At 35.0% G+C, this 19,802-nt stretch overlaps 1 protein-coding gene across 1 annotated transcript in view; it reads left to right on the plus strand.

Annotated features, from left to right (window-relative positions):
• The window catches only part of MTHFD2L (methylenetetrahydrofolate dehydrogenase (NADP+ dependent) 2 like), a 139,206-nt gene that overhangs the window by 16,862 nt on the left and 102,542 nt on the right, over nt 1-19,802 (plus strand). Inside the window, exons 2-3 of the mRNA XM_089912055.1 lie at nt 330-514; nt 1,138-1,260. Of these exons, the coding sequence (XP_089768181.1) occupies nt 330-514; nt 1,138-1,260 (308 nt within the window). The remainder of the gene's footprint in view (nt 1-329; nt 515-1,137; nt 1,261-19,802) is intronic.

The raw sequence follows: 19,802 nt of genomic DNA on the forward strand, positions 1-19,802 counted from the left end.
TAGCAGAGCTTTTAATACAGCCAATATTATAGAGCCAATATTCTAGAACTTTAGTATGTGGTTTGATAATTGAAATATATATATGTAAAAGTTATGTATACTATAGATTGTAATGCAGAACTAAAAAGCAGAGTTGGACTCCTTTAAAAAATTATAAATATATTTTTGAACCTGAAGAATGAGTGTTAAATATACCTGAAAGAAATCAAATTTTGGTTGCTCACTTGGGGAATCATAAATGTTTTGTTCACTCTTGTACTTTAAATTTATGTGGTTGAATATTCCTTATTGCCTTTTTAGTACTACGTTTATTCCTTTGTTTTCCACAGACATGACGCAATTATTATCTCAGGAACTGAAATGGCCAAACAAATCCAGAAAGAAATACAGCGAGGTGTGGAATCTTGGATTTCTCTTGGGAATGGAAGACCTCACCTCAGTATCATTTTAGTGGGTGATAACCCAGCAAGCCACACATACGTCAGGAAGAAGATCAAAGCTGCTGCTGCCGTAGGTGGGGACGTGTTTTAGTTGTACTTGTTACTAGATAACGTTTTCTGGTTTTACTTCAAAGTGTGATAATTATGAATGATAATTGTCAACTAAGTGCTATTTGAATGACATGTATTATTATTATTATTTATTATAGATTATTTAGTTACCGAAGTTTATATTCATTTCTTACTCTTTTTCTTCAAATTTCTTATTGAATCAATTCAGTGTGATTTCAGATCTTATGGTGAGATGTGAGAGCAACATGTTACATTTAAAGGGCCTGTTTTTTTGCTTTAATCACGTGATAAACCTGGCTAGTTCACTCAGCCGAACTTGGCCTAATAGTGATGGTGGTGGTATTGGTATTCTTACTCTCTTCAAATCCACTAACAGTAGCTTATCACAGATGAGCGTGATTTGCTAAATGGGTTACTGGGCCAAAGAATGCATGTGAATCACGAGAAAGCATCTGTACTATTTGAAAATTCCCTCCTGATGGTGCTTAGAACATCATTTTTGTAGAAGGGCCTTTTCTTCTAGTGGGATAGGAGCAGAGGGAACCAATCACACATTGTGTAAGACACCATCAATGAAAAAACACATCTTTGTTAAAGTGACTTTCTGTACTTGTTTTTCTTCCAGGTATCTGTAGTGAGATCATTCTAAAACCTAAGGATGTTTCTCAGGAAGAACTTTTGGATATAACCAATCAATTGAACATGGACCCAAGAGTCAGTGGTATATTAGTTCAGTTGCCACTGCCAGGTACATAATGCTCTTCTATATGCCTGGTTTGGTTAGGAGCAAGGACATCTTTTCAACATTATATCATGACACTGCAAATAATTTATAAAATATGTTCAGAAGGGGACTAGCTATTATATTAGCATGCAGTAGGTGGCAATTTCTGAATACGTTTACAATGACTGAAAACTGTGAAAGAAAAATTTAGGCTTTGGCAATACATCCAGTTCTTGTTCTGCACAATAGTGCAAAACCATGAAAATGACTAAGTTGAAACTGGACAAAGCAAATCAATAAGAGAATAACAATTGTTCTGTGACCTTTAAAATGTTTTCTCAAAACACTAAAAACTCTCTTACTGTGGTTTATAAATATATAAGGAAATGAAAAATAGTAAAATTAATATTTATTCAGTACACTGTAATTTAAAACATTAGAAACATTGAGAATTAAAGTATTACTTCATTGCCAAAATCTTGTCAAGAGGAGTTTGAACAGTTACTTGCCTTCTTCTCATCATACGACTTATTATATGGAGCAGGCATCTTTTCTATGCCTTGGTGAATTGAACTGTCAAATTCTTTTTAAGTTTGGATCAACTTCCATTTTGTCCTTTGTCCTTTCAAAGTCATGAGATATCTCTGAGAGTTTCTTTAATGTGAAGTTTTGTTCTGGTGTCACTTCCTCTGGGGCATTGTCATCCTTTTTGTCACAATCACGTTCCTCATTTATTTTGATCAGTTTGCCTTCACTAAGTTCTTATGGCTGCATAGCTACATTGCTCCAAAGGGCACGGTGTCAACATTCCAGGGTCATCCCCTATTTCTCGTACAACCCATTTACATTCAGTTAGAATCCTGTTGAAGCGACTTTATCTTGTTTTTTACATTCATGGCTCTTACCTTCTTGCTGGCCTAGGTCTCTTCTATCCTTGCTTTGCTGTCACCATCTTCAGATCTTCTATTCACATCCAATTTCATTTCCAGCATCATCACGTTTTATTTCTTTGTTGCACTTTCATCTTTATGGGCTAATAGCCTCTTTTGATTACTCACTTTTGTGAAATGTCAAGTGAGTTTATCACTGGAACACAAGGAAGCAACATGATTTGCTGTCTGCGTTTGAACTGAATAACAGATGTGCAGTGACCAAGCACTGACAGACTTTGAAAGAAGTGACATGTTAGTCACTGATCATGATGCTCATCTGTTATTTACATAGTGATTTTTGGACCAAAGAGCTAGCAGCTCTTATATAATTAGTCACAGTTAATATGCCATGATAACTGAAATTTGAACTGTGTTGTTGGAAGGCTGCTGTTATTTGACTAAATTGTGGCTCTGAAATTTGTACATATTTCAATGAGCAAGGCAAGGACTGCCTGAATATTATAGATTACAGTAGTTTTGTGCAGTTTTGAGTTCTTCTGTAAGTTCTGACTTGCAGAAAGTAAAGCTGTATGATGTTATCACCTGGGATCTTTGTATGGTATTAATTTTTAACTTATCCAATGATATAACTTAATATCTTAGTATATGTTATAACATTTATGGTATTTAAATTACACCCAAAATTCACATTTCTAATTCTTTTCCTCCAATATGGCTGCATTTAAAAAAATCAGAATGTTGGAAAGGATGTTAGAAGTTATCAGGGTTCCCCTCAAAATGCTTCTGACAGATAATACTATAGATTCATCATGTTAAAATTAGCATAGTGATTTATCCCTTACTTTTATAACTACAAAACGAATTCAACACATATAGCATACTCATTTGATATCATAGGAAATTAAGGTCTAGAAAATATCAGGGGTATATTAACATCACAAATCTGTTTTTTTTTTTTGTTTGTTTGTTTTTTTGCCCTACGCGGGCCTCTCACTGTTGTGGCCTCTCCCGTTGCGGAGCACAGACTCCGGACGCGCAGGCTCAGCGGCCGTGGCCCACGGGGCCAGCCACTCCGCGGCATGTGGGATCTTCCCGGACCGGGGCACAAACCTGTGTCCCCTGCATCGGCAGGCGGACTGCCAACCACTGCGCCACCAGGGAAGCCCTGTCCAAAATTTTTGACATTGGGTTTAAACGCAGTTGTTTGGCTCATGCAAAGCAAGAATCTTTTTTTTTTTTTTGTACTGTGTTTGCCAAGCAATCTTCTTGTGGTGTGCAGTTTTTAAATTTCCCCCGCTTATATTTGTATTACATTCAAATCATTATAGAAAACATATCACATTTCCAAATATCTAGTTTGTCTTCAAAAATTAAATTCATGTCTGTAGAAATTTTACCCCTTTATGGGCAATATTCCTTTTTGTTAAATTTATTAGCAGTTTGCCACTAGATGGCACTAGTGATCTGTCTGTACTAAAATAAATTGAGTCCTGTGTTCATTTTAGAAGGTGAGAAGCCTAGAGCCAAAGGAATGATAACAAATATTTGGATGCTTTGAGAGAGGGCAATTTTCTATCTAGCTGAAAAGAAAAGCCAATAATATACAAAATAACAGTGACTAAAATGTGTTACGTTAAGCATATATTATGTCTTAGGCACTTCACATTAGTTGATTCGTTGGATCCTCACAATAACCCAATGGTGGTGGAGCTGTTATTATGTACATTTTACTGATGATGGATTTAAGGTACAGAGAGGTTAGGTAACTTCCTCTAAGATCACAGAGCTGGTAATTGAGCTGGGATGTGAATCCAGGCAGACTGGTCCCTCATGCCACTACTGTTATGTTACCACCCCCACCAGCATGCCGTGTTAGCTAGTGGGTAATGTGTGCTTACTAGGTGACAGGTATTCTTTTATATGGATGATTTTATTTAGCCCTCAAAACAGCCTTATAAGTAAGAATTACCTTCTTCATTTTACAGATCAGGAGACTTTATTTTACTTAACCTACATTATACTGGGACATATAGTTTGTTGGTTACTAGAAAAAGTTGGATAAAGTAGGAAATCATAAAACAATGCATTTTACCTTAAACATTGTATTATGACATAAAGTATTTATATGTTAATTCATCAGTTTGTTGGGGAGGAAAGTTTCCTCTTCCCTTCTAGGTTCTTCTGGCTGGTGACCTGAGATAGATTCACAGGAGAAAAACAAACAAAAGTTTAATAACATGTGTACTTGGGAGAGACCCAGGAAAACTGAGTAACTCGCCAAAATGGCTGAAGCTTTCACCTTAAATACGATCTTCAGCTAAAGACAAAAGATTCAGCTAAAGACAAAAGAAGATGTTGGGCGTAGTGGTTTGGGACTTCAAAGGGGAGGAAAGCAATTCACCTGGAGATGCAAAAGCAGATGTTTGCTGGGCCATGAAGGGGCATTGGGACACAGAGTGGACTTTGATGTCTAGGCTCTGCTGAGTTTCCTCCAACACAACTAGTCCATTTTCTTTGCAGATATTTCTGGAGATACCTCTATTCTAGGAATAGGTCCTTTATCTGAATTCTTTAGGCAGCTAATGGGGAGGTAAAAACACAGACTTACTGAGTCTTCTGTTTCTTAAAAATAATCAGCCTAAAATAATCCTTATGCCAAAGAGATATTTGGGGTGGCAAATTGTGCTTCCCTACAAGATCCGAGTCTCTATGGAACCTACTGTTTGGAATTTTGTGTTATCTTCTGGCATTAATAATACCTATGAATCACTGCCTATAATTTTCAGTTTGAGATAAAACTAAGTGAAAATTCATCTATATATATTTTTTTTAAATTTATTTCTATTTATTTTTGGCTGCATTGGGTCCTCACTGCTGAGTGCAGGCTTTCTCTAATTGCAGCGAGTGGGGGCTACTCTTTGTTGCAGTGTGCAGACTTCTCATTGCAGTGACTTCTCTTGTTGCGGAGCAAGGGCTCTAGGCGCATGGACTTCAGTAGTTGTGGCTCATGGGCGTAGTTGCTCCGCGGCATGTGGGATCTTCCCGGACCAGGGCTTGAACCCGTGTCGCCTGCATTGGCAGGGGGATTCTTAACCACTGCACCACCAAGGAAGCCCCCCATCTATATTTTTAAAGTGTCTCCCAGTGTTCATGGTTGTCTTGTCCTTATCTAAGATATTACTAATTCTTTTTAATTCTCGAGTCTTTTGAGAACATTCAACCTAGTATTCATAGACATAACAACTGTTTGTACCATTTTAATTAAATCACATAATTTACTGTGAAAGAACTGGCAAAAACAGGTTGAGAAATACACACACTTGTCTCTTGATTATCATGAAACTCTACTGGTAGGTGCAGGAGTAGTTTATTAATGACATTCTGATATTCTTTCAACAAGCCCTGGGCATCAACCTGCATGCTTTAAGAAGACGTGGAAATCATTAGTCATTTTGATAGGTTGTGTTGGGGAAGGGCAGATTTCCCCTCTATCTCTCTTGAGTTCTGTGGCTGGACTACTACACAAGACAGATTAACAGGAGAAAAAGAAACAAACTTTAACTTATGCACATGGAGGTCCCACAGTCATGGGACCTAGGAAGTGGCCAAAGCAGGCAGCTTTTATACTTTTTAGACAAACAAACAATAAATTTGTGAGGAATTCACAGGACAAAGAAAATTAGGCTTTGGGTGCTTAATTAGTGAAGAATCTAAGCAGAGTTTGAGTTTGGGATGGTAAACTAAAGGAGTAACAAGTTTTGTTTATATAAGTTTCTCGCCCCAAATCCCGTATCTCTGGAAATCAGGGTGTCCTACCTTCAGATGCAAGGAGTGCACCTTTCATGAGAGATTTATTTCCTACTTTCAAGGAGACAGAGCGGAGGGTCAGAGTGTCCCTCTTACAATGGCTCTCTCTTAAGTAACCAATTCAAAATAATTAATATGCCATTGAAGCATATTTTGGCATGGCCTGCCCTGAGCCCCAACAGTTGGCTATGTGCAAGTGGATTGAAATAGCCTCTCTCCGGTACATGTCTTATAAGATTTTTATAATGAACCAATGAAACAATGAGCAAATGAACAAATGAAATGATTCTAGTCAATTACATCTCCAAGTTTCCATCATTTTGTTAATAATCTGGATTCCAAGTTATTTCATGATTCGAAGTCGGAAATTATTTTTCACAGTTAGGGTACTATGTTGAGCAAAAGAAATTCCAAATTAGAATTATAATTCTGGTGTTGGAATACAAGCTTGCATAAGGATTAAACAGAATGTGCAAGCAGTTTTCATGCATCTCATTTGGGTAAGAAAGCAAAGAAATGAGAGAGAATTCTGTCCTATTTGATGGTAATGAATCTATCACAGGCTTAAGCCCATGCTTTTGTTCAGGAGCTGTGTGACTTTGGTCCAGATTGAAAGTACTCAGGATAAAATTGTGTGTCCACAGTCACATGGTCTGGCTGTTTGTCCTGTAGCTGGTCCTATATCTAGGGAGAGATGAAACAATCATATGTGGATGCTTCCCTACTCCTTTCCTAACTGTGCATAGATTCTATCAGTATCAATAAGTGATATTTTGTCAAGGCCAGAATGATGTCTGCTATTCGTGTTGTATATACTTTTCTCCTAATTACGTATTATTTGCTTTTAGCTTTTATTGAGTTACATCTATTAAACTTATATTAAATATCATTTGTAGAGTATGTCAACTGAAGAAAAATGCACACCCTAAAAGTTGAGAGTTAAGTTTTATTTGGGGACATTACTGAGGACTGTAGCCTGGGAGACAGCCTCTCAGGTAGCTCTGAGAAACTACTTCAAAGAAGTAAGGAAGGAGCTAGGATATCTAGGAGTTTTTTCTGGGAAAAAAAAAAAGGTAGTTGAACATCAGAAGATTACTACTAATCACAAAAAACAGACATCTCAAGTTAATGATTTTAGTGATTTTCTATGTATGGGAAGATGCAAGAGTCTGGGCTCATTGAAATTATTCCTTAGATATGCATCTTAACTATCTAGGGTCAGTATCCAGAACACAGAATGTTTCCTGGTTTTCTCCATCCTGAATTACCCTCAGGGTGCACTGTTAGGCAGGGGGTGGGGTGACTACAGTGGTTGATAGCTTGATGGTGGACGACATTTGTTGTTGACTGGAATGGCAGGCAACATTCCCTTTCCACAAGTATGTGTCAGTTTGTAGTGTTAAAAATAAGGTGGAATAATGGTCTTTAAAACTTGGGAGTCAGTGACATTCTTTTTGGACTAAAGCAATGAAAGGGAAATGATAATCTCCACAAGCTTGAAGCACACTGGAAATTTGCTATAAATGTTTGTTGTAGGGTGGTATTTGGTACAGGGTGAATTTGGTTTAAAAGGGTTTAAATTATATGAATTATATGAAAGCATTCAGATGTAAGTCTAGAAAGCAGCAATCACTCAATTAAATTTTAATGTGGTTTTTTACAACTACTGCTCCATGATAACTATTACTAGTATTAGTAATGGCGATTTTTATCATTTATTATTGCCAGACATTGTTATAAAGTGCTTTAAATACAAGAAATCATTTAACACTCAGAACAACCCTTAACAGTAGGTACATTTTTTTGATCTGTGGTTTATAGTTAAGGAAACTGAACTGAGAAATTTGTATAAGGTCACAACAAGTGAGTAGCAGAGAAAAACCAGGAGACCCAATTATAGTATTCTTTCAGTCATAATCACAGTCCCACAACTGAGACTGCAAGTCAAGCACCAAGAGAGGTGCTTAATCACCTTTTTGTATTTTCTTGCTTTCTAAGAAATCGACCTCTCATCTATTTCTGGGAACAAAATTATTTGGTAGAATGGGAAAACTTATTCTATCTTATCTATCTTTTTCTAAAATAGTTTTTCAAATATTTCCCTTCATTTATCTAGTTTGAAGCCTTTGAGGATTAACATCTTCCAATTTATGTAAGAGGATTGAACAGAGAAATCAGAATGAAATACAGGATTAAAGGATTAAATATGGAGAAGGCGAGTAAGAAAAGTGAGAATTCACGGTGTAGATGTAACAAAGACAAAATTTTCTAGAATTTAGTAGGCATAAAAATGTGGGTATTGACCTAATTAGTGCATGTAGATATGTATATTTGTCTAAAACTTGATTCTTCATTTGGAGAAAAAAGATCTTGCTATAATTGCTCTTCTTGAGAGCTTATGGAATTTATGTATGCAGAATACTTTTTACTCTATTTTTAATGTTCTTGACCAGAGTGGGAAATTTTCATCACTCTGGACTTCTCAGTTTTTGTAGAGCTTCTTTTCTGTTTATTTCTAAATAATTTCCAAATTAGACTTGACCTTTGTTATAGCTCCCCCCCTTTCTTTATGGAGAAAAATGATTCCACATAGAGTATTTCATTGCTTTTGAGTAATATGTTTCTTCCACTAGACTATTAGTTACATCAAAGCAGGGGGAATTGGAGTCAACATTTTTATTCCACCTTGCATCATGGTAGACTCTTAGTGAATGTTATTGCTGGAATGAATGAACCCTATAGTTTCACAGCTATTGCTTTGTGTGTATGTGTGTCATTGAAGGTTCATCCTTCTACCTGTTCTTCTACATCTAAGAGAGTAGTGTGTAAGTTCTGTCACTGATCAGGATTTGGTGAGGATCTTATACCCCCATACCCTTGAAGGCTTCCTAAGTGATAGTATTTACTATACAAAGGACATGCTAGGATAATGTACATTTTATTACTTGAATAGGACTTTAGCCTCTGACCTCTTAACTACATTGATTATCTTTCAAACACACTGGGACTGACTTATTTCCAACTTTTAGGCCTTAGCTTAAATGCCACTGGCTCAGAGAGCCTTTCCCAGCCCATACCTTCTAAAATTACTTTAATTCTGTCAATTCCTATGTTAGATCTGCTTTTTTCTATGGCAGACAAAGTACTCCAAATATCCACATGTTCCCTTACATTTCCCAACTTCTCCTATGTTGGGGCCATGTGACTTCTGGTTACTGGACTGTGAGGGAAAGTGACTTTTTTGAGCCACTTCTGGACTGAGATGGTTAAAAGCTATGTGGCCCCCATCCCCTCTCCTCCTTTTGTTGCAGTTATCATGAAAGCCACGTGTTATAGATGATTGCCAGTTATGAGAAGAAAGGAAGTGGGATTCTTAACAGAGGCTTACGTGAGTAAGAAATAAGTATCCTTTCATAAATGATTGGGATTTCAGATTAAAACACACACACACACACACAAACACAAATGTGATGGAAACTATAAACACACAGATCTAAGAAGCTCAACGAACTCCAAGCCCATAAAATATGAAAAAACTATACCCAAAACACAAAAATCAAATTGTTCAGATGCAGTGTGATAGAAAAAATTTTGAAAGCAACAAGAGGGGGGGAAATGTCACATTATATACAGAGAAACAAAAGGAAGGAAATAGATTTCTTGTCAAAAACAATGTAAGCAAGAAGACAATGGAACACCTTGATTTTTAAAGTACTGAAAGAAAAAAAAACTATTGATCATGAGTTCTATACTCAGTGAAAATATCTTTAAAAACCAAAGGCAAAATAGCATTTTTTAGACATTTAGGAAGAGTAGAATCCAGACAGAGCTGAAAACAGTCAACAGCACACCCACACTATAAAAAATGGAAGTCCTTCAGGCCGAAAGAAATGATACCAAATGAAAATATGTATCTAGCCAAAGGAATGAAGAACAATGGAAATGGTAGCTACATGAGTAAGTATATCTGACATTTTTCTTATTAGTCATATAATTTTAGAATATAATTGGTATTTATCCCAAAATAAAAAACAATTTAATGTGTGGTTTGCAACATGTACAACAATAGCACAAAAGTCAGAAAGGAAGAAATGATAGGACATCATTGTTAGATTCTTATGCTGTATGTGAAGTGATATATCACTTGAGGGTAGACTGAAATAAGTTAAAGCTGCATACTATAAAATCACAAGCAACTGCTAAAAAAACCCCACACAGCAAAGAGTTATAGATAATAAGCCAGTAAAAGGGATAACATCCAATAATTAAAAATGTTCAAATTATTCTAAAGGAAGAAAGAAAATGGGGGAATGATAGATTTAATCACATAAATGTAATGTATATAATCCAATTAGATGTCAGAGGTTGTCAGATTGAATAAAAAACAAGACCCAACTATATGGTGCCTACAAAAAATAAATTTTAAGTATAAGGATCCAGAGAGGTTAAAAGAAAAAGGATGTAAAAGACACACTATATTAACATAAATCAAAAGAAAGCTGGAGTGGTTATGTTAATAGCAGGCAAAGTATATTTCAGAGCAATGGATACTACCAGGAATAAAGAAGGTCATTCCACAGTAATAAAGGAGTCAGTTTATCAAACAGAAATAGCAACCTCAATTGTTTATATACCTAAGAAGAAAGCATTAACAAAAACTAATAGAATTGTAAGGAAAATAGACAAATCCAAAATTATAATCATAGATTTTAGTACCTCTCTCTCAATAACTGAGAGAACAAGTGGAGAGAAAATCAGTAAGAACAAAGATTTGAAGTAGAATATCATCCAATTTGATCTAATTGACATTTACAGAACACTCTCCCTGCAAACAACAGAATACACATTTTTTTTCAAGTTCGCATAGAACATTTACCAAGAGATAACATATTCTAGACTATAAAACAAATCTCAAATATAGAAGGATTTACATTACCTAAAGCATTTTCCCTCACCACAATGGAGTTAGATTAAAAATCACTAGCAGAAAAATATCTGGAAAATTCCCAAATATTTTGAAACTAAAGAACATCTAACTAACCCATGTGTCAAGTAAGAAAATAAAAGGGAAGTTAGAAATCACTTTTAGCTTTTCAGTGAAAATACAACATATCAAAATTTATGGTATGCTTCTAAAAAATTACTTAGGAGGAAATATATAGCACTAAACACCTATCTTAGAAAAGAAGAAAGGTCCCACATCAATAACCTCAGCTCCCACCTTAAGATACTAGAAAAAGAAGAGCAAGTTAAAGACAAACTAAGGACAAGAAAGGAAATAATAAAGATCAGGGCAGAAATTAGTGAATTAGAAAACAAAAAAATAATGAAGAAAATAATGAAATGAAAGCTAGACTATCAGGGAAAAAGGAAGATACAAATTACCAATATCAGGAATGAGAAAGATAACATCACTATAGATTTTACAGATATTAAAAGGGTAAAAGTGAATATGTCAGACAACTTTATGCCAGTTAATTTGGCAAATTAGAGGAAATGGACTACTTTCTTGAAAGATACACACTGCCAAAGCTCACTCAAAAAGAAATAGATAACCTGAATAACTCTTATTAAAAAATTGACTTTGTAGTGAAAATCTATTCCACAAAGAAAGCTCCATGTTCAGATGGCTTTACCAGTGAAGTCTACCAAATATTTAAAGAAAAAATAATATTAAAGAGGAGTAAATACTTCCTAAGTCATTATATGAGGCCACCATTACTCTGATACCAAAAAACAGGCAAAGACATTACAAGAAAGGAAAACCACAGAACAGTATCTTTCATGAACATAAATGAAAAAGGTATTAACAAAATTTAACAAATAAAATCCAACAATATATAAAAAGTATCATTCATCATGACCAAAATTCATCATGACTTTTATTACAGGAATGCAACATTGGTTTAACATTAGAAAATCAAACAATGTATTTCACCACATTAACAAACTAAAAATGAAAAATCACATGATTAGCTCAATAAATAGATTAATTTTTTGGTAAAATTCATTGACTCCTGATAAAAAGCTGTCATATAACTAATAATAATAAAAGGGAACTTCCTCAAGCTGATAAGGGACACATATAAAAAATTCACAGCTAACATCATAGTTCATTATGAAAGACAGTATTTTCCTCTTATGATCAGGAAGAAATCAAGAATGTCCATTTTATCATGTCTATTCATGGAGATTCTAACCAACACAGAAGGCAAGGCAAGGGAAAGAAAATAAAAAGCAGATAACATGATTGTCTATGTAGAAAATCCAATGGAATCTAGAAAAATAAAAAGCTACTAATACTAATAAATGAGTCTAACAAGGTTGGAAGATACAAGATTAATATACAAATATCAATCTCCATTCTATGTATTAGCATCAAATATCAGATACTAAGATGAAAAGAGACATTTAAAATAGCATCAAAAATGTGAAATCTTCAGGCATAAATTTGACAAAAGATGTGAGAACCTGTGCATTGAAAACTACAGAACATTCCTGAGAGAAATTAAAGAAGACCTAAATAAATCAATATATTATGTTCATGGGTTAGAAGCCTAAATATTGTTAAGATGTCAGTTATCTTCAAATTAATTTGTAGATTCAAGGCAGTCCCAATTAAAATCCCAGCATACTTTTTTGTAGCAGTTGATAAACTGATTGTCAAATTCATATAGAAATGCAAAGTACCTAGAATAATTAAAACAGCTTTGAAAATGAGTAATGTTGTTGAAAGAGTAATACTTCCTGATTTTAAGACTAATCAAACGTCTCAAAATCAAAGGATACGAACTTTCAGTTATCAAATAAATGTCATGGCGATGTAATGCACAGCACAGTGACTAAGATTAATAATACTGTATGGCATATTTGAAAGTTCTTAAGAAAGTACATCTTAAAAGTCCTCATCATAAGGAAAAAAAATTGTGACTATATGTGGTGAGGGATGTTAACTAGACTTATTGTGGTGATTATTTTGTAATGTATGTAAATATTGAATCATTATGTTGTACATCTAAAACTAATATAATGTTATATGTCATTTATACCTCAATTAAAATTTGTTAAAAAGACTAATTATAAAGCTACAGTAATCAAGACAGAGTGGTATTGGAATCAGGATAGAGAAACATCAATGGGCAAAAATTGGAAGTCCACAAATAGATCCACACCTATATTAACAACTAATTTTTTACAAAGGTGGAAAGACAAATTAGTGCAGAAAGGATGTGCTTTTCACTAATGGTGCTGGAACAATTGGATTGCATATGGATACGAAACAAGAACTTGATAAATTAGATTTCATCAAAATTTAAAACCATATGACACAGCAGTCCCACTACTGGGCATATACGCTGAGAAAACGATAGCTCAAAAAGAGTCATGTACCACAATGTTCATTGCAGCACTATTTACAATAGCCAGGACATGGAAGCAACCTAAGCATCCATTGACAGATGAATGACTAAAGAAGATATGGCACATGTATACAATGGAATATTACTCAACCATAAAAAGGAATGAAATTGAGTTATTTGTAGTGAGGTGGATGGACCTAGAAACTATTATACAGAGTGAAGTAAGTCAGAAGGAGAAAAACAAATACTGTATGCTAACACATATATATGGAATCTAAAAAAAAAAAAAAAAGGTTCTGAAGAACCTAGGGGCAGGACAGGAATAAAGACACAGAGGTAGAGAATGGACTTGAGGACACGGGGAGGGGGAAGGGTAAGCTGGGAAGAAGTGAGAGAGTGGCATGGACATATGTACACTACCAAATGTAAAACAGCTAGTGGGAAGCAGCCGCATAGCACAGGGAGATCAGCTTGGTGCTTTGTGACCACCTAGAGGGGAGGGTGGGAGGGAGACACAAGAGGGAGGGGACATGGAGATATATGTATATATATAGCTGATCCACTTTGTTATAAAGCAGAAACTAACACAGCATTGTAAAGCAATTATACTCCAATAAAGATGTTAAAAAAACAAAATAAAATAAAACTTCTGCTCTTCAAAAGATACTATTAAAAGAATGAGAAGATAAGGCAGACTAGAAAACATTTGCAGAGCATATATTTGATAACATATGTATATGCGGAATATATGAAGCGCTCTCAAAAACCAATATCAAGAAAATGAAAACAACCCAATTAAAGCCCAACTCTAGCCAGAATAAAATAAATCCTCTTGTCCTTAAAACAAGAAAAAACTGAACAAACAAAATCAGTACTTTTCTTGACCCATCAGAGAACTGAGGTTGCAGGGCAAACCACCATCCCAAAATCCGGAGAGATAAGAAAATCCAGAAAGTTGCAACCAAGATCTATTTACCTGTACAGAAGCTACTGGAACCATAAACTGATGGAAACAATATAATTGGGAATTTTGATGAATTTCTGGAAGTAAAGTGTGTACTAACATAAGGAGAAACTCCTGGGGGCCCTAGTCTTGGATGTAGCTTTCAACAAAAAAATGACAAGACATGCCAAAAGGCAAAGAAAAACAGTCTGAATAAACCAAAAAGCATCAGAACCAGATTCATATCTGACACAGATTTTGGAGTTATTAGGAAATTTAAGATAACTATGATTAATATATTAAGGGCTCTGGTGGAAAAAGTAGACAATATGCAAGAACAGATGGGTAATGAAAGCAGAGAGATGGAAACTCTAAGAAAGATTCAAAAAGAAATGCTGAAATCAAAAGCACTTTAACAAAAATGGAAAATATACTGATGGTCTCAATTGTAGACTGGACATGGCCAAGAAAAGAATCAGTAAGCTTGAGAATATATAAGTAGAAACTTCTCAAATTGAAAATCAGAGAGGAAAACAAAAAAGACAGAAGAAAACATCCAAGAACTATAGGACATTTTCAAAAGGTATAACATACACACAGTTGGAATACCAGGAGAAGAGAGAACAGGGCAGAAGAGATATTTGAAGTAATAATGGCTAAAACTTTTCAAAATTAATAACAGACACCAAACCATAAAGAGCACCAAACAGGATAAATACCAAAAATCATCAAAAGATTTGAACAGATACTTAACCAAAGAAGAAATACAAATGATAAATAAGGACATAAGTAGATAACATCTGTAGTCATTAGAGAAACTCGAATGGAAACTATAATAAGATACTACTACACACCTATTAGAATGGCTGATATTAGAACTACAACTGACAATACCATATATTGGTGAGGATGTGTTGCCGGTGGGAATGCAAAATGGTACATGTTGAAAAATAGTTTGGCAGTGTCCTAAAAATTTACATATATATATTTATTATACGGTCCATCCATTCCATGTCTATGTATTTACTTAAAGAAAAAGATATATGTGTCAATATAAAGATTTGTATATGCATGTTCATAGAAGTATGATTTGCAATAGCCAAAAGCTATAAACAACTCAAATAGGCATCAACAGGTGAGTAGATATTAACTGTGGTTTATCTATACAATGGACTATTACCCAGCAGTAAAAAAAGGAATGAAATATTGATGCATACTCCAGCTTGGGTGAATATCAAGATAATTATGCTGAGTGAAATTATCCATGCAAATAAGAGTACGTACTCTGTGGTTCTATTTATATAAAATTTTATGTAATACAAACTGAAGTATAGCGACAGAATGCAGATCAGTGGTTATTAGTCTGCTTGGGCTGCTATACCAAAATATCATAGACTGGCTGCCTTAAATAACAAAAATTTATTTTCTGGAGCCTGTCTGAGATCAGGGTGCCAGCATGGTCGGGTTGGTGAGAGCTTTCTTCCTGGCTTTCAGACAGACAACCCTTTCTTTCTGTGTCTGCACATGGCAAAGAGAGCAAGCTCTCTGGTGTCTCTTCTTATAAGAGCACTAATCCCATCATGAGGGCCCCACCCTGATGACTTCATGTAAACCTAATTACATATCATTACATTAGGGGTTGGGGGATTCAACATATGAATTTTGGGGGGACACAATTCAGCCCGTAGCAAGTGGTTACAAGTAGTTGGAGGTGAGGGGACAGGAAAGGGAGGGAGGAAGGGATGAGGAAAAGGGGCCTGTGGAAACTTTTCAGGGTGGTGTATATGTTCATTATGTTGATTGTGGTGATGGTTTCACAAGTATATACGTATGTCAAAGCCTATCAAATTGTACACTTTAAATACGTGCAGTCTATTATATTCAAATATTCTTAAATAAAGCTGTTTAAAAAAATCTATTAGGAATACAAATAAATGCAATAAAACTGTATGGAAAGGAAGTCAAGGGAATGATAAGCACAGGATGCAGGATGAAGTTTACCTAAGGCTGGAGCAGGAAATGAGGTGGGTTCATGGGCGAAATATATGATTAAATATAGACTATTGTCAAGTCCATAACTTTTGTTTGGGGTGGTGGATTTGCATATATCTAGCTTATTATGAAAAATAACTAATTAATAATTTAAAATTCGATTGTGCTTGGACTAATATTGAGATTGTGTCACAATCCATTCAACCAATTTATGCATTTAGGGTTTATGCAGAGAAAAAGGTCCAGATTTTAAACAATATTTTATTCAAATCCTTTCTAACATGATTTTAGTGTTAACATAGATACAAAGGCATCCCCACAATATCATTTATCTACTTAAAAAATTTTTCTCATAGGTAACATTTCTATCAGAGAATTTATGTGGGGATGTGGGGGAACAAAATGGAAAATTCTCCTGCTGTGGTTTATGAAAACCACATGATGGCAGCATCAGGCAAGCAGTGATTTAAAAAAAAAAAAAAAGTTTAATGATTTATACTGAAAGCTGAGTAAATCATTTTGATATGATTTACCTATCAGTGGGATTGGTAGGTCCTTGTAGCCATATGTGTCTCTTCCTATTCATTTCCAGATAGAAACCATCCCAAGAGTTATTTTAGTCACTCAGATCTATATAATTGCGTCTTTTTGAGCAGTTGCTATCGTAAACATACTATATCATGTAACTTGAGATTATTTACTTTTCAAAGTATCTTCAAAATCTGGAATTTCTTGGATCAACAATAGTTACTTCTTTTCTTTTTCATATTTTTCGCTTTTCTTTATCATGATATCTTCATGTATTTTTGAGTGTGTTCAGCTTTGATAAAGAATTTACCAAAATCAGAAGGCCCTTTGAAACATCTGGGTATTTCTTTGTAGAAAGTCTTTCAAGAGAAGTATTTGTATTATTGCTCTCTGATGCTCTTTGTTCATTTACCAGTTCAAAAAATATTTACCTAGAATCCAATCTATTCACATATATGTGTCTGTGATAGTCACTAGGGGAAAGGGGCAGTTAGAAAACAATTTGAGACTCACTGTCCTTGAGAAGTTTGCAAGCAAGTCCCTAAAACACAGCATCTCTTCTTTTCCCTTTTGTGTAAAAGAAGCTCATCAGAATAGGCATGCTCACTTATCCAACTGTTTCCTCTATGGAATAGACACTGCTTCAAGTTTAGTACAATGTATTTGACAGAAGTCACAGTATATAGTGTCTAGGAATCCAAGGGCTTAATAAACAGGGTGTCTTCAACACTACTTCTGAAATAAGGCAATTTTTGGATCTCCATGTACTCTTCATATGACTCAAGAAACTCTAAGGGCCAAAGGTAGCAACCTTCACGTGATGTGTAGGTTCCCACTTCATTAACTTTTTTTAATAGCCTATGAAGTAAGCCTGCCTAGGGATGTCCTCGTAGTTTCGTGGCTATAGGAGAAAGAGGCTAAGGAAGGGTAAAGGGCCAGATCCACCCCTTTCTGACCTAGAGAACACCTCCCACTCCACCTCCAAGCTCTATTTTCTCAGATTTGGGGGTAGAGTAATACAGTGAGATAATAGTCACTTCCCATTCCCTTTTTGTCCTCTTACTCCTTGATGATGAAACAGTTCTAAAATGATATTGGGTAAGTGGTAAGACCTGATAAGTATTTTCTGTCTTGAAACATTGATGTAGAACCCAGGGGGTGTAACTTATGTATTGAGTTGAGAACAGTGAACACAGCTTCCAAAAGTATATCTCTCATTTACTCCTAGAAAATAATTAACCATTAAGAGGCTGCAGCTAAATAATTTGATTAGGCAGATCTTTATTTCTTTAGAATGTAAGCTCCAGAGGTTAATAGTTTTGTTTGTTTGGTTAGCTTATATATCCTAAACCCTTAGAACAGTGCAAAGCACATGGTAGACAATAAATATTTAAATATTATAAATACATAAATATTTATTGAGTGAATAAATGAGTGAATTTTCAGAGGCCTTGTCTACACTTGTTCAGAGTGTGGACTTTAATGTATCAGCATAAAGCTTTGCCTGAGATTTCTTATTTTTCAAGTCTTGAAAGGAAGAAATAAATGAAAACCAAACAGACATGAATCTCTTACATTAAATTTATATCGGAGGATATAAAAGTGCCAAATATCTAATAATGTAGATGCAGCTATTGACAAATCAAAATTTTAATGAAAGCCATTTTGGTTTTCATTGTATTTGAAAAAGATGGATGTCAGAGGTTGTAGAAAGATCAGACATCTTTTCCTTATATTAGTCTATTCTAATTGTCTGCAGGTTTCCACTAATTTGTCTCAGCTTCTTCATTTATAAATCAAGGGTAATTGTAGCCATTTATTCAACAAATTTCCAAGCACTGTGCTTTGTGCTAGGAATACATCAATGAAAAAAAAAGAAGACAGAAAGTTCTGCCCTTGCTGAGTAGTAGGAGAGACAGACAACAAAAAATAAACACAATAAGTAAGTAATTACTGTATATCTATTAGAAGTTGATATGCTATGGGAAAAAAGAAAAAGTAGAGCATGGTAAAGAGGATTGGGATGTTCGGGGGATGTTCAGGGATGTTATATTTTTATTTTATAGTATTTATTATACAAAGGACATGCTAGAATAATGCACATTTTATCACTTGAATAGGGTTTAGCCTTTGACCTCTTAACTACATTGGTTATCTTTCAAACATACGGGGGCTGACTTCTTCCCAACCTTCATGTCTTAGCTTAAATGCCACTGGCTCAGAGAGCCCTTCCCACCCCTTCTGAAATTTTTAAAATTCTGTTAATCCCTATTTTAGATCTGCTTTTTTCTGTGACAGACATATAAAGTACTCCAAACATGCACATTTTTCCTTACATTCCCCATCTTCTCTTAGCAGCTAGGCTTCGGACTTCAAAGGGGGGGCAGGCAATTCACCTGGAGATGGAAAAGCAAATGTTTAGTAGACGAATATTTGCTGGGCCATGAAGAGATAGTGGGGCACAGAGTGGATTCTGATTTCTAGGTCCTGCCTAGAGTTTCCCCCAGCAACCTAGCCCATATTCTTTGCAGATTATCTCTGGTGATATCTCTATTCTGGGAACAGTTCTTTTATCTAAATTCTTTAGACAGCTAAGGGGGAGGTAAAATGAAATCCTCATGCCAAAGAGACACATTTTTGTGTGGCAAATTTTCTACTTCACAGTATGAAGTAGGGATTGTGGCTCAGTTTGGTTTTTTTCTATATGGCTATCAAATTGTTCAAGTATTAATTGCTGAAAAGACTTTCTTTTTACCATTGAATTGCTTTTGGCAACTTTGTAAAAAGTCAAATAACTGTATAAGTGTTAGTCTAAAGTTGGGCTTTCTATTCTGTTCCATTGATCTACTTGTCTATCCCTACACTAGCACTACACTGTCTTGATTACTGTAGCTTTGTAGCAAGTCTTAAAGTCAGGTATTGTAAGTCCTTTTTGCTCATTTTCAAGATTTCTTTAGATATTCTAAGTCCTTTGCATAGCCATATAAATTTTAGAATCAGTTTGTCAACTTCTACCAAAAATACCTCATAGGACTGTGGTTGAGA

This window comes from Delphinapterus leucas, chromosome 5 (assembly GCF_059928025.1).
Source record: "Delphinapterus leucas isolate spDelLeu-1000000601 "Yukka" chromosome 5, BTC_Dleu_Yukka2, whole genome shotgun sequence".
NCBI lineage: Eukaryota > Metazoa > Chordata > Mammalia > Artiodactyla > Monodontidae > Delphinapterus > Delphinapterus leucas.